This window comes from Copadichromis virginalis, linkage group LG22 (assembly GCF_057382275.1).
Source record: "Copadichromis virginalis isolate Kocher_CV1m ecotype Utaka linkage group LG22, C_Virginalis_male_GT1.1, whole genome shotgun sequence".
In the NCBI taxonomy this organism is placed as follows: Eukaryota; Metazoa; Chordata; class Actinopteri; order Cichliformes; family Cichlidae; genus Copadichromis; species Copadichromis virginalis.
The window spans coordinates 15,281,877-15,305,655 of record NC_140638.1 but is presented as its reverse complement, the minus strand read 5'-3'; the positions used below and the strand labels follow the sequence as shown (position 1 = coordinate 15,305,655).

General features: G+C 41.6%; 1 protein-coding gene across 1 annotated transcript in view; it reads right to left on the bottom strand.

Annotated features, from left to right (window-relative positions):
- Positions 1 to 23,779, bottom strand: part of trps1 (trichorhinophalangeal syndrome I) — a 120,598-nt gene that overhangs the window by 45,167 nt on the left and 51,652 nt on the right. The window contains exons 5-9 of the mRNA XM_085445874.1: positions 18,670 to 19,282; positions 18,220 to 18,434; positions 17,537 to 17,747; positions 17,168 to 17,408; positions 9,954 to 10,752 (exon numbers count right to left, since the gene is read on the bottom strand). Coding sequence (XP_085302000.1) covers positions 9,954 to 10,752; positions 17,168 to 17,408; positions 17,537 to 17,747; positions 18,220 to 18,434; positions 18,670 to 19,282 — 2,079 coding nt within the window. The remainder of the gene's footprint in view (positions 1 to 9,953; positions 10,753 to 17,167; positions 17,409 to 17,536; positions 17,748 to 18,219; positions 18,435 to 18,669; positions 19,283 to 23,779) is intronic.

The window sequence follows — 23,779 nt, the reverse complement described above, 5'->3', positions numbered from 1 at the left end:
TAAAGACAAGCAATACAGACAACACAACAGTGTCTTTAGCTTTGGCTCTATCCACTGAGCTACACAGGACAACAAGAACACAATATGAGTCAATATATATATATACACTCTAGGAGCAAACAAGTCTGGAACAGTTGAAGCTGTGCTGAGTTGTGTCAGGCCCTGTTGTCTTGTACAGCCAGATAGTGATAAAGGGAGAGAGAGTGAGAAGGAGAACAAAAGAGAAACGTTCTTAAGGGAAATTGAGTGTACAAGATGCATCATGCCAGTGGAGCAGAATTCATAAACGAACTAGCACACAGACACACACACACACACAAACATGCACACACTAGTGGAGAATTCCTAATGAGTGAAGACCTCACATGGGACACAATGGGGGAGGCAGAAAGAAGAGGGAGGAGCAAAGGCTGAAAGAGAGAGGGAAAGAGACGGTGAGCGGGAAGGAGAAGAAGTGATGTATCTTTCTCTAGCTTTTACTCCTTATCAAGTATGCATGCCACTGAGCGAGTGTGTATTATAACTTCAGGGGCGGATGTGAGTTTCCACCGAGACGAGTTAAAAGTGAAAATCTCTGCATTCTGCTCGCACACGCACACACTCACACCTTTTTTTTTTGGTGGGGGGGGGGGGGGGGGGGGGGGAGAATCGGCGGCCGCACGCACACATGCCCTGGGCGATCTTGCTACCTCGCCAAGAGGTCCTTGGGCCGCCAAGGTTGCCATGGCATTACTTGCCCACAAACACACACATACACACACACATCCACTTCCGCACTCTCTCCCTCTCACGCACACCAGAGCAGGGTGTGACTCCATGTCCTTAAGTGAAGTGGATTAAAGTGTCAAGATGACTAGTCGAGCCAGAGTGTGATCGTGCGTACTGTATATTTTTGATTGTGTGTGGACCTGTGTGGTGTGAATATGAATATGGGTGCTGCACTTTTAAATTCTTCTCTAAATCTACTTTTTCCACTTGCTTTCTCGCAGTGAATTAGGTGCGGCACTGTGATGACGATTTCCGTGTTTAAACACGAGATGTACTTAAAGCGTTTGGGCGCGTCACAGCGAAGTGGTAATTGGCGCACGTCAGCAAAGATGTAGGTGGGAATGAACTCTTATCTTTTTTTTTTTTTTATTACCTTTTGGGTTTGGCAGGATATCTGTACTGCACTTCTTTTCAAATTTTAAAATGTTCTCTCCTTCTTTTTAACATAGGCGGTTATTTCGTAATGTTCCCTCACCCTGTCTGAACGCTAGAAGAGACACATCCTTTTGTTACAATGCATGGGCGAAGTGTCTCCCCTGGGCAACTCACATGTTAGGCAGAGATCAGAATAAGCCTTGCAAAACACTGAAAAACTGAAGAACTAAAGTTAAAAAAAACTAATACAACTAATACTACATGTTAATTTATTGCTCCTTACTCCGTGTTTGTGGAAAGACATGCTTTTATTAATGAGCTCAGATACTTGGGTGGATAAAAAGAGAAAAAGTCATTAGTGGTCATTTGTCAATCAACTTTAAGTCATTTACTGGAAGCACTTTTGGTCAAACTATTTACCGTAATTTTCTCGAGTTTCTTTTTCTCCTATTTGTCAAATTGCATCACTCACTATTATCCAGACAAGGGCCGATTGTGTGGAAGAACTTGTGATTTAAAGAAGAGATGGGGAAAGGAAAGCAGAGGCAAGGCAACAGAGCCAAGAGACAGAGGAGAAGGGGAAGGCAGGCAGGGTTTTCAAATTAACTATTGGTCAGGGGTCAGATGGACATTTAATCTAACCAATCAGCTTCCTAATTACAGAAGTGCTGCCAGATTGGTGTATCCTATGCATTGGTGCGTATGTGTGTGTGTGTGTGTGTGTGTGTGTGTGTGTGTGTGTATGTAGCTGGCTAGAGTTGCGTGTAGAGGTCTTGTTGTAGCAAAATGAACATCTGGCCTTAATATTGGTTCCATGTGTGAACACACACACGTGTGTGTGTCTATGTCCGTGCACATATGTGCACACACACTTAGCCTGCGGTGAATTGCTCCTGCCTTACACCAAAAATGAGAGAGCGAGTGCGGAAGGAAAAGAAGAGAGAGAGAGAGAGAGAGAGAAAGAGAGCCCCACAAAGAGAAACACACAAGGACCAATGGGCTAGATGTGCAAGCCATGGCAGAAAAACACAGAAATAGAAAAGGACACACATAGCCACACATGCATGCGCACATACACACACTTCCAGTAGTGTGTATGTAAGTTGATTGTAACAGTAATTGATGTAAACGTCTAAATTACAGCTAGGAGCTAAAATAACCACTGTGTTTTACCGTTGCCATGTCGACATGATGAAAAACACCTGGTTGGTTCTCTGCTGGGGTGGGTGGAACACATGTTTCACTGGCGCCCAGCTAAACCAATGAAAACGCTCAATGTGTAAGTGACATGCGCCTGAACGAATAATATGCTCCCAACAGCGAGAGGCCATCTGAACAGACGGCATGAATATATTATACACATATAAGATATTATAAGATATTTGTATAGTTCTGCTTTATCAGCAAAAAATATATAAATAAAGAAACAAATCAATCGAAATCTACACTAAAATTATCCAAATTGTTTTAATGGCTTTCCTAAAGCTGTGCCAGAGGGGTGTGGTTTGTAATAAATAGGACAATTCACTGAGTGCCAGTAAAGTTCATACAATCACAGGAAAGTGTTTCTTAATACCCCAGAAGGATCAGTGCCTTATCTCGCTGCTTCCCCTTAACAGGAAGTTCAGCTACATATGGCAGCCCTGGAGCAAATAATAATTCAATGTCAAGGACACTTCAGCAAATGAGACATGTCAGGCACATGGGATGGAGGCTGAATGTCATATTTGAGGAAGCTCTGACTAATCTAAAGTCTAAACCTTGCTGCCAAATCCTGTGATTATAAAGTCAATTATGCGTCCTTTTCTAGGGCTGCTGACTGATTTTACGCTTTTGGAAATGGTGTGATGTGGCAAGCAGGTTGAGAAGAAACATTTCAGATTTTTTTTTCCCTTCTAACCCAAGTCAGACTTAGTCAATCAGACAATTCAAAACAGTCCTAAACAGAGGATTACCATTCGAACACGAGCCAACACCGAGTCAAGGCAAATTCTTGATTTACGCGAGCCAAAAATGCCAAGCTGTCACCTTCGAACTGCGCATGTTGTCAGCTGTAATGTGCGTGTGCGAGCGTGACATGTGTGGAAAACCCAAAATGGGTCTAAATGTGGTTAAAATGGTGTAATTTGTTTTTCAAGCTAAATGTAATATTCCTAGCAGACAATGAGACCGCTGTGAACTGTCACACAGCATAAAGCCGCACACTGGTTTTAACTGTGACACGCACGAACATTCCCATCAGCGGACGGGCGCGCAGCTCACACATGAGGGACGCGCACATGCTCACACATGAGCGTAAAGGCCACTGTTTCCACAGACAGACACATAAACACACGCAGGTAAAAATTATAGCAAACAGGTTGTCCGATTATGTTTCTGTTACGCCAAACACAGCCTGGGTTTTATACACTAGGCACATTACCTCACACACACACACACACACACACACACACACACACACACACACACACACACACACACAAAGACGGAAACTCAGACACTTGTGTTTTTTTCTTTCCAACATGGCCTGTGTTTATTTGAGTCTGTGTCCTGATGGGAAATGTGACTGCTACACAAACAAACCGAGCAGCCCAGAAGAGACAACTTGGTGTGAGGGTGTATAAGAGCGAGAGGGAGAGAGAGGGCAAGAGAGAGAATGGATGAATATTAGTATGTCTTCCTTTTTCCTACACGCACACACATCTGCACACAACGCACACAAACTGCAGCAAGACACGGCGAACGCAGCTCTTTTAACCCTTCCAATAATAGAGTATATAGGATGCTAAAAGCGTGCACAAGAGCAGCCTCGTCTATGAGGTGAATTTTGTTAGGATGTCTGTAGGAAAAAAAAATGTGCCTTTGAGCTTAGACCCCTCTCAACTGCTGTATTGATGTTTAATGGCTGTTGGACCTGTCGATAGTCAGCCGGTACTGAAGCAGTGGGTCGGATATGCAGTTTGCTGCCTCAGCAATGGCCGAATGCGTCGATAAATGAAGAAATCAACTAACCAACATCAAAAGGGTTCTTTCTGTACACTAAATATTGCCTACTGTACACTGCCAGGATTATGAAATAATTTGAAAAGATCAGAGCAGGAATCTGAACCATACTGACCTATATACAGTACTGTGCTGTGTGTCTTGAGTAACAATTCATTGAAATATGTGCAAACATCTATGAAAATATAGTACATAAGGTAAAAACAGTTGTTTGATTCTAACAGCTTGAATGTGACTGTCTGAACTCTCTGAACTCGCTTAAGCAGCTTTCTTGTCATTTCTCTAAGTATTACAAGAAAGTATAGTTCTTGAAGCTTCTTGAAGGACATTTATAGCTTTTCTTTGAATGTTAGTCCTTTTTATTCTGTCAAGATGATCCCACACTGCTTTAATAACATTGAGGTTTGGGCTCTGGGAATGGTTTTGTTGCATTTATCGCCATGGTGTTGCAAATCTGATGATACTTTTCTGCGTTCATAACAAGATCCCCAACACGACTGATTGAAATGCAGCCCCAAGCCGTCACAGAACCTCCACTGTGCTTTACAGGTGGCTGTAGACACTTTTGGTTACGACGGCTTCTGTACATATTTATGACGATCCAAAGATTTCAACCTTGGATTCATCACACAAGACCTGTTGCCACTGGCATTTCTCAGCTTTTCCTTAAAAATGGCTTCTTGACAGCCACCCTTCGACTGGGACTTTACGGCTTTTGGTAACAGCTGAGGGATCACCTGAAGTACCAGATGCATCGCTCAAAAAAAAACATTCTTCAAAAAATGTTCAGGTGCAAGGACTAGAAAAGCAACTAATGTGCTGCTTTCACAGAAAAACTTTGAAAGATTCTCAGAAATGTTGGAGAACTACTGTTCAAGACTTTAAAAAAACGAAAAGAGAAGATGACTTCTTGGAAGCGAAATATAAAAAAGAGTGGGCGTCTCAAGACTTTTTGAGTTCTGTACTTTACATAAACATGTGATAGAAACCGAGATATGTAAAACTTGTCAGTGGCTGTTAGCCTCAAACACGTTCCTTTTTCTAACCTTTGGTGAAATTTGTTGATAATTAGGTGGCGTAAACACAGGAAGAGAGGAGAAGCGATGTGCGTGCAAAAACCATCGTCTGTCGGTGAAATTCAGGAACTTGTGGTGCGGCACAAGTGAAGGGGTACCTTCATGTTAACTACTGTGAGCTTTGAGGTGAGCAATTGCAGCAACAACCACTGGCCACAAGATACACTGTTTATTGACATATAACAGGGAGGGAAATATACAAAAGGGTTATGCACACAACCAGAATGTCCACTAGCATCCAGCTAGAAAACAATGGGCAATGACTGGATAGGTTTATAACTAAACAGGGTTGTTCAGGTGTTTCTCACCTCCTAGACAAGTTTTCCAGCTTTAAAATGAAACCACTTTTTAAAGTACTTTTCTCGACTCTCAAGGGATGTTCCATGAGGTAAACAAAGGTACACAAGTTCTCGAGAAGGAACGGTAAAGTATATCTTTATATCAAAGGCAATTTGAAGTTCACTCTGAGGGGTATTTGTAGAGAGCGAAAAGCACAGTGACAAAAAAAGCTCTAAAACAAAGATAATATTCAGATAACACAGATAAGTCAAAGAACACGATTTTTACTCAGTTTTTGATTTTAAAAATCATTAAGAATACAAACGCACAGGCTCAGACAAACACACAGTTTCTCTCACACACACACACTGACTCAAACATAAGCTCTATAATTTCCTGTAGTGGATATAAAGGGATGCTAAATTATCAGCACAGAAAATAAGTTAAATTCACGCTTTAATTTCCTCGCAAAACACACACGCCCACACACAAGTGCTCGGAATGCAAATGGAGACACAATGCACGTAATTAAGTACACAAGCAGGGGTAAGCACGCAGACACACGTGTACACCGAAATGTACGCGGAAGGAAAGAAACAGAAAGAAAGGATAAAAGAAAATTGAAAGCCAAGTAATGAGAACTTTATGGAATTACAGCTCTGTGTATGTGTGTGTGTCTAGTCTGTGTGTGTGCGCGAGCGCGTGTGAGCGTGTGCGTCCTTTAAACATAATTAGCTCCATCGGGCAGAAATGTAAACGAGAGAAACTTTAATGAAACTCTTCTCTGATCTGCTGAAAGCACACATTCCCGTTTATCTCTCTCAGTTCGGTCTCTCTATTTTCTCTCTCTGTCTCTCACATGGAATTGAATGTCACGCATGGGACTTTTAAAACCTCAAATGCCCGTGTTTCAATACTGCAATATGACCACACTGTGTTTGTAAGGCCAAATCCACACTTTCTTTTGCTTATGTGCATTTATGCAGTCCGTGTCGTCCTTGAGGTGGAATTCCCCTCGGAAACACAAGCTGGAATTTATTAGATGATGTACGTTTTGGACAGAGTCACACATGTTCGGGTATATCTACATATGTTCACATATGTTTGGCTCGGAGGCAAACCTTTCTCAGCCCTACTTAACTGGAAAAAACGCCATTACTCAAAGTCTGCCTCGTTCCATTTATAAACTCAAACATCAACCGAGCTTTTAGCTTAATTTCATCTCTAAACCTCATTCGCTTTCTATCCTTGTCTCATACAGTCAGTAAAACAGCTAGAAAATAACATTTCAGACTGAGAAAATGTCTTCAATGTAATAAATCACTATGAAAACAAAGCCAATAGTGGGCCAATGTCTCAACAAGGCAATGCTGTGCGGCAATTATAGATCAGGGCTTTCAAAAGAAAATATTCTCTCCCCTCCACCGAGCAAAAAGCCTCACAAAACCGGAATACTAAGAACTGTGGGTTCTTTATGTGTATGTGTGAGTGCACACCTGCGTGGGAGCGTTTGTGCACGTCTGATGGCTTTTGTGTGCGTGAGGTGTGTGTCGATCCCCGCGTATTGGGCGAGTTGTCCTTTGAGGAAAAGAAGGGAAATGAAAGAAAAAGAACGAGAGGAAAAAGGAGGAGGAAGACAGATCGATGCAGCGGACAGTAGAAAGAACAAGTAAGGATGAGGGAAACATACAAAAACCACAGAACCACATGCACACACTCTCACAAACGCACACAGGTTGGGATGAAATATGACTGGCCATTTGTTTCCATATTTGCCGGGTTTTAATCATATACTTCCTCCCTACTAAATCACTCCCTGCATCCCTCCATCACTGCCTTCCGCCTCCTCTTGAACTATTTGGATTTTGGATGGATTTTTAACAGACTCTGCCCTCTTGAGTCCACATGCCACATTTAAATTACACCAAAAGTTTGTTTTTGTGTGTGTTCAAAGCTATTTCTGATTCTTTTTTTTTTTTTTTTGCATTAGTGCCCCTCCCTCACCCCGCCCAGTGATGAGTCAACTCCAGCCCATGTGTCTATGTGTGCCGGGCATATTTATGTTTGTGTGTGTCAGTGCAAGCCATGGAAACTGAGAATAAATACTGTGCAGTGAGAAGAGGAAGAAGAAAAGGCCATACCTTATGAAGCTACTTAAGCAACAAGTCGTGTTCAGCTTCGTCTCTAATAAACTGCTTGTTTCTCATCTCCTTTTATTCTTTTTTTAGTTGTTTTCATCTTCAAAGATTCACTCTGGGTCTTTGTCTGTTTATGTAAACATCTGCTCTTTTCTTTAGGCTCTCATAGGCAGCACAGATGCAAATGGAACAGTCAGAGATGGCTCATACGAAACTTGGTCTTCACAAAACATAGAAGATATTTAAAATGAGCTGCTACCCTTACTGGCCTGCTGATGGATCGGCCATTGCAAACCTGAAGCAGCCAAATCGTTTTTTAAGTGAGCGGTTCGCAGACGTTTTCAGGCCTGGAAATGGACTGACATTTATACAGCTCTTTTCTGGTCTTACTGACCACTTAACGCACTTTAAGCCACAGGCCACATTTGCCCATACAGAGCTTTAAGCACTTTATCTGCCTCACATCCACAGCAGCGACTCTATTCGCCACGAGCGACATCACCCCCACAGTTTGAGAACTACTGGTTTACATCTAGAGACAGACAACAATTCACGCTCACATTCACACCTCTGAGTAATTTAGAATCACCAGTTAACATAGTCCCACTAACTGCACGTCTCTAAAGCCAGAGTACTTGAAGAGAACCGATGCAGACGCGGGGAGAACATGGAAACTCTCGACAGAAAGGCCCTAGCGAGATGGTGGATTCAAACCCAAGATCTTCTTACTGTGGGGCAACAGTGCTAACCACTGTTCCACCACAATGCCCTCCTCTGAATGTGAATGTGAATGGTTGTGTGTCTCTCAGTGATGGCCCTGCAGTCACAGGGTCCAGAGTGGACCCCCCTCTAAATGAATGGATGAATGGTTTATATCCATAGCTTTGGAGGAAATGTGTATACAATAATGGAAAAAAGAGATAATATTCATCCTGATGGAACGATGATGATTTAAAAAGCCTCAAATGTGAATATTTGACTCTGCAAAAACATTTCATAATATTAGTGAATATCTAAAATAAGCATACATGTCAAACTGTCAGACTGTTAAGAATAACACTGAGTGAGAGTGAAAGTGAAAAACGTGCTCGCCAAATTTACAAATCTGTATTGACCAGTCTCCTTTTGTTCTGTACATTTATAATTTTGAAAAGATTTTCTTGACTAGCTGCTCTTTCCATAAAGAGCAAGCAATAGAAAGGGGTGAGTGATTTGTTATACTCTTATCTCCGTCTGACTTTTCCCGTCTACGTCTTTTTATCTTAATCTTCCACTGTTCTCTCTCACGCATGCACGCATGTTCTCTCTATCTGTGCCTCCTTCTTTCAGTCTTAGCCTCCCACTCTCTCACAGAGACACACAGCCCCACCCACGATAATGAGTAAACCTCTTGCTGCCCCACCCTGCCCAGCCTGCCAAGTTACTGCCAACACCTCACACAGACAAACACACATTCACACACATCCAAAAGGCCAAACCCCAAGTCCTACAAAGGGCCCATGGACTCGAATCACACAGCAGCATATCCGTACACACACTAAGAACACAACTTTAACACTCAATACTACTATTTACGCAGCCCCAAGTCAAACCCTGACACCACACACACTCGTACACACACACACTAACTCATACTTATATATATATACAGAGAGAGAGAGAAAGTTCAGTCTATTCTGATCTAATGTGATCATAGCCAATAAGCTCTGTGGTGCAGGCAAACCACAGTTTGTTACTGCCAGTCAATGACATCACTGTGAAGTCAAAAGCATTGTGGTCCACAAAGTAGGGTGAGGGAGCTGACTGACACGTGGTAGCCATGGGAACTGTCAGTTTTCCTCCCCGTTTCCATAGCAGCGGGTGGTTTTCTCACCGTTGTGAGTTCAATTTTTTTAAAGAAGATGAATGCCGCCTATGGGAAAGGAAATGATGTCATGGAATCATATGCACAGGGACAGATATGAACACACGCAAGCATTTGGGTACACACTCTGCTAGCCAACCCAAATCTGCTTAAGCCCTCAAAATATGATGGAAGAATAAAAGATTACAGTGTATGGGCTCAATGCATGAGATCTAATCCTCACATCTGAGTGAAAGGAAAGATGAGTTTAAGATGAAAGTGTATTAATAGAAGGTCCCTGATAACTAAGGCTTCTCAGCAGGCAGGATCTGGCTACAGAGGCCTAGCTACAAAGGCTCCCATTCAGAGAGCTACACGCAAAAGTCAGGGTGTAAATGAGACAAAGAAGAAGGATTTTCATCTCATTAGAATGAGATGAAAAGCAGGGGGTTTTTGCATGTTCCACCTTACCCTTAGCAAGGACTGGGATTCCTCTTTATTGGCTCCTCCTTTCCCTTCCTGTCCTCCGCCACCTCCGCCACCACCACCAGTACTTCCTCCTCCTGTGTACTGCTGGGGGGTCATCTGGCTCTGCTTCTCGCCAGCTCCAGCCCCACCTGAAGCGGTTGATCCTGGTCTCCCTCCTCCATACTTGGCATCTGCCAAAAAGGACTTTGTATCTCCCAAAAATGACTTGGTGTCTCCCAGGTAAACCATGCTAGGTGAGGCCACGCCTCTTTTCTGCTGTGAGACTTCGTGATTGGCTGGGACAAAAGACAGCGACAGTGGGGAGGTGAAAAGAGATGGGCTCCCACTTCCTGCACCTCTTTCAGGTCCCATTCGCTCCTTAGGCACCCAAAGTAAGCCGTGGGCCTGCTCACCCCCTCTTTCCCCCAGTCCTCTTGTCTCACCAAGAACCCAGCCCTTTTCCCGTTCTCTTTCTTTCTCCTCAACACCCTCACTTTTTACCAGCCCGCCTGCCTCTTCTCTGCCACCTTCGGCCAACCGTCCCTCAGGCGGCGCCAGGGAGTAGAGGAGGCGGATATCCCCTTTGCTCTCTTCTTTAATGGCTAAAGTAGAAGGCGCTGAGCAGCCATTGGCCAAGAGTGTTAGGGAAGGAGTCAGTGAGGTGGGCAAGGAGGTTGTCGTGAATGAGCCTAACGAGGGAGAGGAGTCGTGACAGTGAGCTGAGTTGAAATGGTCGAGGAGGGCTGATGAATCTGGAGCCGTGAAGTCGCAACGTCGACAGCGACAACACGCGTGGACACGCCTGCCGAGAGAAAAGAGCAGTGTGTAAATTACTCATGAATACAAAACGGACCTTCAGAAGGAACAAAATATTCAGCATTAAAATACACACTAGTACATATTGTTTGCTTTTATGTTAACCATAAAGTAATACTGCTAATTGCAAAAATAAGCAGTTTATTCTTGAGTTGCTCAAACCTTCTCTGAACAAATGCATTGCAAGTCACATCGGAGACGTGACTTTTTTTGTCACGGTCTGCGGAGGCAGACCGTGCGGAAATGTGTGTGGTGGACCCAGGAGCGAACACAAGCGAGGATGCAGGAGTGGAGTTAAACAAAAGCGAGCCTTTTATTCTGGCTGATGAAAGGAACAAAACAGAGTGAGGGCAGCATAAGAGTAATAGTTCAAACAGAAACCTAAACTGGACATAAACTAAGGAAAAGTTATGGCTGGAGATCCGGAACACAGGGGGTCGTAACACAGACGACGCGACACAGACTACATGAAACACAGAGACTAAATACACAAGAGGGATGATCAGGGGAAGTGGCCACACATGGGAACACAGCTGACACAGATAAACATAACAAGACATGGCAGGAGTGAACAACACTGACGGGAGACTGTCAAAGTAAAACAGGAAGTACACAGGTGCAAACAGGAGGAGAGAGAGAGCGCGGGCATAGTGGGCTGGGGAAACATGGAAATGAAACAAGGAGGGGAGATGAGGGCTCACAGATACATAGAGGGGCACACAGGGGATAAAAGTCACAAGGGGAAGTCAAATAAGGAACAACACAACAGGACAACTTAGGAAACATGGCCTAAATAAGGAACGAAATACAAAAATATAAGAAACTAAGAATACTGGGCCCACATGGCCCAGGACCATGACATTTTTGAAAAGGAGATCCCGTCATCAGTGGTTATCTTCACCGTGCATGAGTCACAGTGAAGTCAAAGTAACACTAATAAGGCTGAACGTAAGAGGAAAGACTTAAGTAACTAGTTTTGTTACTGGCAACAAGAAAGTCAGTTCATGTTTGAATCTATTGCTCTAAAATGTAAATACAATTAATTCCAATAGGATTTTCATCACTCACAGTTTGAAGAAAATCCACCCCCTGTACTGACTAAATCTAAAGTGCATTTGCCCCTGCCTAAATTCCCCCAAACACTCAGGTAGAGTTTCACAGAGCTCGAGGCCAACAAAGTGACTCAGTGCCCCACTAAATCACAGTGAATTACTTCAAAATCGTGAGGACCATAAATGAATCTGAATGACATGTACTGGATCGCCCATCAATAAACCACCTTCATTTCCTGCTGGCGAGGGCGACCAGCGATATATCTGATACACAGCGTCAAGATTTTTTCCTGGCACACACAACAGCCGTGATGCTTCTTGTGCAGGCCAACAAGCAAAGCATTAAACCATCTAGAACAAGAACTTGTGTGTTGTTTACAGTGGACCTTGGCAGGCTCGGTTTGCCCCGCAGCTGTCACAGACAGATATACCAACACATGAATAAATGTTTCACAGAATAATGAAGCTGTTCATTTTGTCTGCACTTGGATTATGTAATTGTTTTGCTGGTATATTTATTAATGATGGTAGGCCACAGTTTAACAATTGGTATCTTGTAGTTATTCATATTCCTTTGTCAATATCGTCATTTACCACATAATTCACTTAAATCCAAAATTACACTTGCTTAATTGCTTCACTCATATGTCATAAGAAAACACCGCTTTTCCCAACACTGCCTGTTTTATTCTTTTAGGCTTTTCCCACCAGTAGGTTATTATCGCTGCATATTACAGCAGAGTGAGGGTTTTACAATAGCAGACAATAAACACGGACCAAAAGTCACTGAAAACAGGGGAAAAAAAGCATATCCAGAGTCATTTTTCTCCATTTTGCGACTCGCATCCTCTGGTTTCTGCTTTGAACCCTACCATAATATTTCCTCATCCAGGAAAAAACAAAAACAAAACATTTAAGGCGTGAATTTGAAAACAATGAGAAGATATTGCAGATCCAGACCCACACAAACATTTACAATACGTCCCGATATATAACCTCTCAGAATACTCTATGTATTCCTCTTTGCTGTCTTGTACGTCTGATGCATGATTTCTATACAACAGCAAGTGAAAATACAGAAATAAATATATACTTCTGACATAAACTTATCTTATTCATCATCCTGCCTCATATTCTCTTTCTCCCTTTATTAGCTGTTGAAGAATATATAAAAGGTCTGCACCTCTAGCAGATCACAGAGGCTGAAATATTTGCAGAAATCTGTGAGAACGTGTGAATGAAAAAGCATATAGTGTGTCCATTAGACTTATGTCTCCAGATGCTGAACGACACAGCAGCCTTGATTTATCATCAGCATCCACACGTGGACTGGCATACCTACTGATTTCATCATTTACTGGGTCTGTCACTGTTAACACTACTTTCCTACGGGAAATGTTGAAGCAGACATAAAAAATATGCTTCCTCTATCTGTATTTTAATAATAATTTATCCATTTGTAATAAACAGTTTCTAGTTTGCACTAGAATCATGTCCTAAAGCTTGTTTTGATAAATCTGGCACTGTGAATCCGTGGACTGAGCCTGACCAGTGCTGTGCATGTGGCTAATTTGGGGAGTTATAGTGAGTTAATACACAACAGAGCCAGCACAGATTCAAAGTTTTATAGTTTTGCTAATGTTTACGCTCAATGCCGCCATCTTGGATTGTTAACTCTTACTTACTGGGGCCCCTCAGTCTGAGTTCCAGATTCAAATTCTGACTTGGAACTCTGAAATTCCGATTTCTGACTCCTTTAGGATGGCAGCATTGTTCCATCAGTAGGGTAAGAAACAGCGAGACAGTGGGAAAAAAGTCTCTTTTTTTCTCCAAATATCTTATTATAGCAATGCACTCTGCAGCATCCGGAAGCACAATTTGTGTTTTGTAGACTCACTAGCCACTTCATTAGGTTCAGCTGTTCAACTGCTTGTTTATGCAAATGTCTAATCAGCCAATGATCAAGTTCAAACGGAACAAAAATGGGGAAGGAAGGTGATTTAAGAGTGTCTAAATGTGGCACGGTTGTTGAGACACATAGGCTAGTCTGAGTATTTCAGAAACTGCTGATCTGCAGGGACTTTCCCACACAACCATCTCTAGGGTTTACAGAGAGTGGTCTGAAAAAATGTAAAATATCCCATCAGTGGCAGTGCTGTAGGTGAAAATGCCAGACTGCTTCAAAATGATAGGAAGGCAAAAGTAACTCAAATAACCACTTGTTACAACCAAGGTATACAGAAGAGCATCTCTGAATGCACTCCTGCAGGCTAAAAGCAGGTGACCTAGGTGACAATTCACCTGGGCTTACCAAAATTGGACAAGAGAAAATTGGAAAAATGTTGCCTCGTCTGATGAGTTTCAATTTCTACTGCAACATTCGGATGGAAAGCATGGCTCTTGTAGCAATGGTTCAGGCTGGCCATCACGTTATAACCACAGTGTACCCATCTTCTGATGGCTCCTTTGAGCAGGATAACCCATCGTATCAATGCTCAAATCCTCTCAAACTTGAAAATTACAATAAATCTTCTCTACTCAAATGGCTTCTTTGGGATGTGTTGAAAGAGGAGATTCGGATCACAGGATGTGCAGTCGACTGAGGAATGTTTCCACACCGGAATTTAGGCTGTTTTAAAGGCAAAAGGAAGTCCAAAGTGGTACTAGCAAGGTGTAACTAATAAAAATGACCGGTGAGTGTAGTCCACTGCGGCTTTACCATTGGTTGGCTCCCCATTTGTGGACAAAATCCTTTTTACTGTGACTGGCTCTACCCGGACCAATACATATATATCTGATATGTGGGTAAAGAACCTGTGTGACTGGCTGCTATGGGTGTAATTTTAACATGACCACTGTCAGCCATCAGATTGTACTTAAGGTGTATATTAGCAGCTAGGTGAGAGTTTATCTATAAAACTTATGGATTGATTGGCTTCCCTCAGCTGACAATCTTTTTCGCATTACACAGCAGCATCCTTTGATCTGAACACCCTATAATTACATGCTGCTTTTTGTTTTCTAAGACTTGGCCTTCAGATTTAAAAAAAAAAAATGGTTGTTTTTAGATGCAGCATGAAACTTTCTGGCTTTATTTCACTTTTATTTGATTTGAGCTCCAAGATTCAGGGCTTAGATTTTGTTAAGGACGTGAATGAACTGTTAAATCCCCTGCAAACTCTGCTTTGTCACCCTTCTCTCTGAATTTCTCTTTCTGTATTTCATTCACCTTCCCTCTTACATTCCTTCTTCTAACCTTCTTTCTTCCCTTCCCGTCTTTCGGTCCTTGCCATCTGCTGTTCTCATCAGGCTGTCAAAAGAGAAAAGTTCTCGAGCCGCAAACTGCGACAGCATTGTTTTTGACTGAGGAAAGGCTCATCTCTGAATGTGCTCCCGATGTGCGTGCTCTAAAACCCTAACTGAGAACCGTTCAGATACTCCTGTGAACATTTGCGCTTGAATTTATGAATCCATCCGTAGCTTAACACACAGGGTGCGCTTTATCATCAATCCAATTTCGTGTAATTAAGTTATCTCAGTGTGTGGGCTCTACGCTCACACACTGAGTATCCATAACATACCTGAGGCAACGACAGAAAAACTAACAGCTAGGCAGACGAAAACTGTGAATTCCTCTGCATTTAATATCTTCGCATATTGCTTGTGTTTCTGCCCTCGCATGGAAAGAAATTGTCTTTGGCATCACTTCTCGTGAGGAGCAACCACATTTAAAAAGAGTTTGAGGCCCTGTGCCTGTGTGTGCTGCATGGTGCTGCAGTTAAAGGGAGTGACAGCTGCCTCTGCCCCAGGCACACAGGCTCAGAGAGGAGGATCTCCATTCTTCATGGGAATAAAGAAAGTGCAGCATATTGTTTTAAAACCCTGACAGCAGAAACAATCACAGCTTATCGATACTTTGTTCTTTGATAATTTAGCCTGATTTAGATACCAATGCCAAGTGACAACATATAATAAAACATTCCGATCAGTAGTGTAGATTAGTAACTGCAAATCTCCACACAACTATCTCCAGTTTTTTGTGTCTTTGGGCCCAGCTTTCCCACGCCACTCCCCTTTTTCCCACCCCACCCCACCCCAACTCATCCTTTCATCTTTTTCTGTCACTAAATCTGAATCTAGAAGACAGGATTGGCTCTGGAGTCCAGTCTAGCCTCTACAGCCTGTAAAAGTGAGTTTTTGGTATTTTTTAGAAAATATACATATAAATTTAGTGTATACATTTACCTGTGCAAATAAAAAGAGAAAATTCCCACCTTCAGGGAAACTTAAATCCTTCTTGCACTTGTCAGTGTGAGACAAATGTAATATTTTTGAAACCTAGATTTCATTTTTTGATTAAGACCTTGTTACTTTATTTTTTCACGTAGTGCAAGACAAACTCAATAGGACCTTTCTGACCACTCACTTTCAGACAGTGAGCAGACGTGGGTGAAATGTCAAAGACTGTAAAGCTTGTTGCAATATTGGGGTTTTGGCTTCACAGGCATCCAAGGTGCATTTAAAGAGGAATGCGTCTTAAGTCATCTAATCTCCAGCAATGTACGACATGGAGTAACTTTAATGTGAACGTAAGGCCAAAGCCTTTTGCCCCTCGAGAAAACAGCCCATAAGCCACAACATGGTGCTTTCATAGATATTCGACTCATGGACTTCATCACAGACGGGTGTGTGTAATATCAGTTTGAAAATCTGCAACACGGGCTATAAATATGTGATCATATCTGTGCAGCTTCCAGGTGAGAATGTCAACATGGTGTCTGCGAGTAACTTAAGCGTACAATTTTCTTTCTTTTTTTCCTCTCACTGAACATTTACTTGATAAGTGAGTGTAAGAAGGAAGAATCGCAGGGGTCTGAAACAAAGCACAGGAATTTGCACCTAACTTGAACAAAATTTTTCAGATTCTTGCCTTTTTTTTCCCCATGATGAATTCAATCAAAGTAAATACTCGATCTGTATGAGATTCTATGTCTTAAAAAGTTAACTGACTGCATGCACGGCAAAAAAAAAGCACAGATTTTTGAAAAAGATGGAAAACTGAATGGCTCAACCCTTGCAGAAAAAAACACTACATAATGTAAAAAAACATCATCAAGAAGCTACCTTTGGCTGCTCTCTTATTTACAAGGGCCACAGGGGGTAGCTCTGCATGTTTGATTGAATTGGCAGATTTCTTTTAAGTCAGATGCCCCCCCTACCATGACCCCAAAGGGATTTGTGTCTCCTCCCGGGATCAACTGGGGCACTGTTAGCTTATTAGCTTATTAGGCAGGGGGAAGAAAATACATCCTATTAAATAACACAATTATAATGACCATGCAATCTCACCTGTAGTGTCTAAAAATCTCTTCTTCCACTTCTGTAATGAAGTGACACTTTGTACATGAGTACTCCCTCTCTCCTGCGCCTCCTCGCCCTCCTTCCTTGTCTCCCGCAGCTTCTTCCTCAGCTTTGACATGTGGGGGAGCCCCCTTTAGGTTGATCAGGTTGTGGCAGCTTTCATAGTGTTGCAGCAACACGTCAATGTCAGTGGTAGCAAATGCACACTGGTCACACAAGTGGGTGACGCCTACGACAGGAAAGCGGGACCAATCAGAAGCAAGAAGCGAAGAATTTAGGGTCATGCTGGAAAAGCTCCAGAATCAGGCTTCCGATAAATGTTATATATATATATAAATAACATATGCCTCCAAATACCTTGTGTGACAACAGGATGGGCGGGGTTTGAGGGGTGAAAAGTAGAACCAGAAATCCCACTGTGGTCGCCTCTAGGATTAGGAGGAGTCACGCTGGGTGAGGTGGTGACAGCAGGTTTTGAACCAATGGCGTCCTGCTGTTTGGCGAGTTGAGGGAACTTTGAACAGCATTTGGGGCAGGTGGGCTTCCGACAAGCGAATGGGTGGGATACCTGTTGAAACAAATTAGAAAAAAAGGTAAGAGCAAAAGTGGTTTGAACCTTCAAATTCTTTACTGATTACTGCCGATATAAGAAGAATCTCGTTTTGATGCTGTGGCGTAGCCGTGTATTTTCTATGAATCTAATAAAGAAGTGGAAGCCAGCAGTACCAGTATGAATGTGCATTATTAAGTAAATGATGCCACCCTCAATTTTGGATGTTAACCATCCTTTTTGCATTTTTAACAGCTGCAACAGAACTGCTGGCAGCTGGCACAAAAGGAGGGAGGGGAGAATGCGTGGGTAGACTGAGGAAAGCAAGGGAATTTTAACTAGGCAGGAAATTGGAACAATTAACTTTACACTTGTTCCTATATTACATTTTATTTTTCCTTTGCTTGCAAAACAGCTCTTTTTTTCCTTCTAATTAACAAGCAGGCAGCAAAACAAGCAAATAAATATTTCAATATTTTATTTATCTCACCTCCCCTAGGTGTTTTTGTGGCTGACAGAGACCCTGTGGACAATACATGCAGTGTTGAATGCTGCAGCGGTGGATGGAGTGGTTATGTTGGTAGTGCAGTAGTAATGGTGCTACTACGATCACATCCGCACTGTGGGCCATGGAGTACCGGAAATCACACAACTGACAGTTATAACTGGTCACAACTGCTTCTGAATCACTGCTGTTTGGGTCTCCTAGGAGCAAAAAGCAGAACAAAAGTAAATAAAACCTGGGCAGAAATTCAAATATTATCACGTATAATTTCTATTATGATAATCAAGGCAAACAAACATGAGGTGACAAGCACCACAAACAATAATAGAAGACTCATTTATTGAGGGCGATCATTTATCTTCGCTTTAAGCAGATACAATCTACCAGCAGTAACGAACATCATCTTACTGCCACGTTCCAATACATCTTCATTACCTTGGCTGGTGCTGGAGAGGTTGGATGGCTGATCTTTGCGGCCTTTTGATACCATTTGGTCTCTCTCTCCTCCATCTCTCCTTCCTCCTCTTTCTCGCTCTCTGTCGATCCCACCAGGATTAGAGTTGTTGGGGCTCGTAGTACCACCGGTGTTCATTTTGTGTCTTTGCTCATAGTGCTCTAAAAGCCTTGCAGAACCCCCCGACCACTCGCAACTCCAGCTGCAGGATTTACACCAATAATACGTCTGCACGGCGCCTCGACCAACCTCCCCCACCCAGCCCGATGAATCCGAACAAGACCTAACTGGGATGAAGTACCCGACCAAAGAGTCGTCCTCTGCGCGCACCGCAACTCGTTCGGCCCCGTCTAAGGCTTGACTCCGTCCCTTCAGCTGGTTGTCGTGCGTTGCCAGGTTATTTGTGGTCAGCAGGGGTGTGGTTGGCGGTGTTTTGACTTTGTTTGGGTGCGAGGAAAGGAAATGTTGTTCAAGTTCCAAGGAATTACTGCCCATGTACGTGAAGTTGCAGAATTTGCAGCGAAAGTACTTTGTGTTTCCTTGGCAATCCGAGGTCTTCCGACCGATTCCAATGAGCGTGCCACCCAACGTCACCTGTTGATAGGCAGAAAAGAAAAAGACAATAAAGAAGGAATAAAAATATATATTTAATACATAAACAGTTTGATTAAGAGGCAGTCTGCTTGCTTGTTATTGCTTCATGCAAATAAAAGATGTTTTTATTTATTGTCCATTTTCCATTTCCAGATGTCTGCATTTCCTAAAATTGCTGCTGCAAATGAATAACTACATATCAGACTCTTAATCTTGTGAAATAAAGAGCAATGCGGGAATTTCTTTATAATTCTTTAAATAGTTAAAGTTAATGCTAACTTTACATTTATTAAAGTACTTTACAGGATTCAGAGAAGGGAAAAAAAAAAGACAATGACTGGTTATACTGCCTTTTCCTTCAAACAGACAAACATGAAATAAATTAGATACAAGGCAGTTATTTTTGTGTTCCTAAGCAGCAGATATTTAAAGGACACATGGCACAAGCCACCGATCGTAGAGCTGTGCAGGATAATTATGCCTTAGCTACTCAAACCCACAATGAACATAATCCATCATTTTCCGTATGTAACTGTAGACAATTAAAAGGCAACTCTAAGTCTAACTAACCAACCAATAACAAAACTACTAGGCTCTACTGTAGTGTTTAGGGTCGAGGCCAAGGTTTTATATAACTAAGTCAGCAACCTGGCACTGTTTTTTTTTTATTAAGTTAGCCTCTAGACAGTACGTGATTACACTGTGCTCATCGTTATGATAGTAATGAGGCAATCTGGCATGCCATACAGTGGCAATGGACTCCCTACTGTACAATATAGATTTGTCTCTAAATCTGAGGTTTTAAGATAACTATGGGCAGTGTGGTAACAGAGCTGCATGCTGCATGTGACATGAGCAAAGATGCAAAGCTCCATAGATAACAGAACGCCAAACAGATGCAATGCTCTTGTTTTTCGTTTCAATACTAGGAATTAGATCTCAGAATCAGCGAATGTGCAGCATGGCAGTTACGTCAATTGGTGTCAAGAACAGATTAGCGGGGAATGTTCTGTTCAGCTTTTATGTCATGTTTCCTAGTATAATGGATTGCTAGCATGCGGGGGGTTTTTGTGTGAGTTTGACAGGTTCTATATGTTTAGATATTTTTCATACTTGGATTTTTTTTAAAATAACAAGAGATACAAGTTTGTGTCTATGTTATACAAATACTGTCTGTTGTTTGGGATTTTTTCCCAAAATCTAACACAGAAATTAGTTTTTAAGACACGCAAAACTATTTAAATTATTTATTTGCCTAGTTTTATGCTTATGGTTAAACTGTATTGGGATTAAAAGTGGGAGTGAAGTTAAGATAAAGGGAAATTTGTAGTTTTTTTTATGATGGTACAAGGACATTTTTGAAGATGAAAGGTGTAAAAGATTTTTTTCTCTCTGTGTGTTTGTTTGTTTGTTTTTTAAAGAAACTACAATCAGTTCATAGGACAGCTGAAAATCTGAACTTTCCTCTTTTCATAAACAACAAGAGTGACAGTAAGGCAATCATTTTGCCAAAAAGGGTGGAAAAAGTAATATTTGTACAAAGAATTAAGCGTGAGATGGTATACGTCAACTCAGCTAAAGAAAATAAATGTTAAAGTCTAAATGAGAGTCATTACTGTACGTGATCTCACGACAGAAATTCAACAATTATCTCATCCAACAGACCCTGCCCAGACAATTAGCAAAGAGCAAAGCATCAAGTAATTTCACCAGGCAGAATGTGCAGGAAGACATGACCGAGAATATGAGACAGGGACAGAGTGAAAGAAAAGAGGCAAAGGGCGAATGGGACAAGATGAAAGAAAAAATTGTAAGTTGAAGAACAGAGCTGCAGAAAAAGAAAGAGGCGAAAGAGAGCCGGGAAGCAAATTGAGAAGTTGGAAAAATGGATTAGATAAAGTAATAGAGACTAAGAAAGACAAATCAAAGAAAGAGGGCAGAGCAGAGGAGAAGGTGAAGGAGAGACAAAGACTTGATAAGTGAGACAAATGGAGAAGCAGGAGAGAAGAAGACAGCCAAATATGTCTGACAGCTGTTTCATTACACTCCCTAACAGCCGATTATAACTACTGGTTCTCCGTCTGCCTCTGTCACTACCTTCTCTCCTTTCCTCCTCCATCTCGAGCACTCTCACTCATTCCTTCTCCCTTTTCTCCACTATGACTTTTTTGGGGGGGGTCTGGAATCTCATTGGTTGACATGGAATCTTGTCTTAGCAAATGACAACATGGAATTTTCCAAACGTGGGCAGGAGAGGGAGAAAAAGTGAGTGAGGGATGGAGAGAATAGAGACCCCTTTCATTCGTTTTTTTTTTTTTAAGTATATATATACTTTCACTTTTTCTTCATAATGACGACTTAAGCCCACTGGATTTTCTATTTCTGATTCGGTGTGCGTATGTGTGTGTGTGTGTCTGCACGCGTATGTGTATTACTGTGTCCATTACGTGACTTTAGATCATTACAGGCTGCTGGTTTAAATGAAACTAAACTCCTTCACTATTCTTGACACACACATGCACGTTTGTTGAATCATCCCACTAAATCTTTCACACAAAAACATCACAGTTCATGAATACTCGAAATCCTAATCCTTGACAGTTATTGCCAAAAATGAGCTTATATTTACAGCATATTGTAAACATTTGACGATTAAAAAATTTTTTCCAAGCGAACCTGTAGGTTATTACTGAAAATACTGCTAAACTGATAGGTGATTAGATATCACTGATCTGATTTAAGATCTCATTTAAACTTCGTAGCTCTTGAGGTAAAAATAGCAGACACATGAGCAGTTAGTCTGAGGCTTTAATGTTCAGTACTAACATGCACCGCAAATCAATACTGGCGCTGCTGATTTCACTGATTATGGACGCCTGGTAACACAAAGAACAAAATTATTGAAAACTACTTTTATCCTCCGATTGATTCGGTTCTGTTCTGTTCAATCTGTTGATGTCAGGTACAAAACACATCTCTTTTTTTAAAAATGTTTTTTGATTATTTATGATTAGAAGTTTGAGTACAGCGTCCTAGTATATCTACGACATACACCTCGTAGAAGGAATTTTTAGTTGCAACTGCAAGTTTGCAGCATCCCCTTCATTCACCTAGTTTTATAAAATGAGACCTCAATATGGGGATGAGCATTGATTTTATTGAATTATTTAACAGCTATAATCATGCATATGGTGCACATGCGAGCATTTGTCTATGCACGCATTCCCTGCAAAAGATTTGGGAAGTCGACACTATGGCTTTTGTGCGTGCGCGCGCACGTACGCTTGACTATGCATACCCCCATATGCACGACTTGTCTGCCAGGTGCCCCGGTTGTCTCCCTTTCTGTGTCTATCCATCTGTCAGTCTATAAAATTTTATAACTTGCAGCACAATGCCTCCCTGTCCAAATAAGGCACACCCTATGTTACAAATCAGTTGCAGATTGCTCTACCCAATAAATTATTCCATTCAGTTATGAGCCTAACTTTGCAGATTTATTACAACTGTGATTACAGCGAACTGTTAACTAAATCAGTGTTACTTGTATTGGATCAAAGTTTCTAACTATGATTACATAAAATGTTTCATATACAGTATGTCGCACTTCTTCGAGTTATTATGACATACAAATTTAATAACTGGAACTTTGATGTAAATGAAATGAATGCAACATTTTTGAGTTTTCTTTTAGAACTTTACGCCAGTTTTACTAGTGCATGTTGGTGCACACAGTGATGCGCATTAAACATATGCAAACAAGACTGAGACTGCATTGCATCCATAAGTGCATATTTCTGATGTTACTGTTTTACCACAAAATAAAAGAAAATTGTTGTATAATTAATTATAAGATTATATCAAATGTGCCGGAGCCCTGCCATAATCTCTAACACCAGTTCTAGTCGAGGCATAAGTGCGTCAACTTGTGTTTGTTATCTTAAAAAAAATCTGTTTCCAAGGTAACCCACGTGGAAAAGAAATACAACAACAACTTTAAAAAGTTTCAGATGATGTCAACGTGGCCACTTTCACATTTTTCTCACACTACATAAAGTTTACTGGATTTATACCTGAGCCGCATAAATACGTGGCATGTGCAAAATAAAAGTATATTTAAATAACATCATTTGTACGTGTGTAATAACAGCATTATTATAAGCCTAACAGGAAATACACATCAGAAATACATGTTTCTTTACTATTTCTTTGTGTGGAGCTCACACCCTGATCCTTGTCATTGTTTCTCTACATTTCCACTGCGGTAAAGAAAAGACCAGGCCCATCACTTTAGCTGTTTTAACGTGTGGGATGTCTGAAAAAGTTTAGATGACGTTCCATCGTGCCTCTTTTCCGTGCACATACACACACAGACAGAGCATCCACGGCGGACAGGCTGAAGCCTCCCTTTTGGTTATAAAAAAAATCTAACCACGCACCTTCCCGTAGGGTTGTGAAACAATATAAGCCTGTTTATCACTACTTCAGAACGCAACC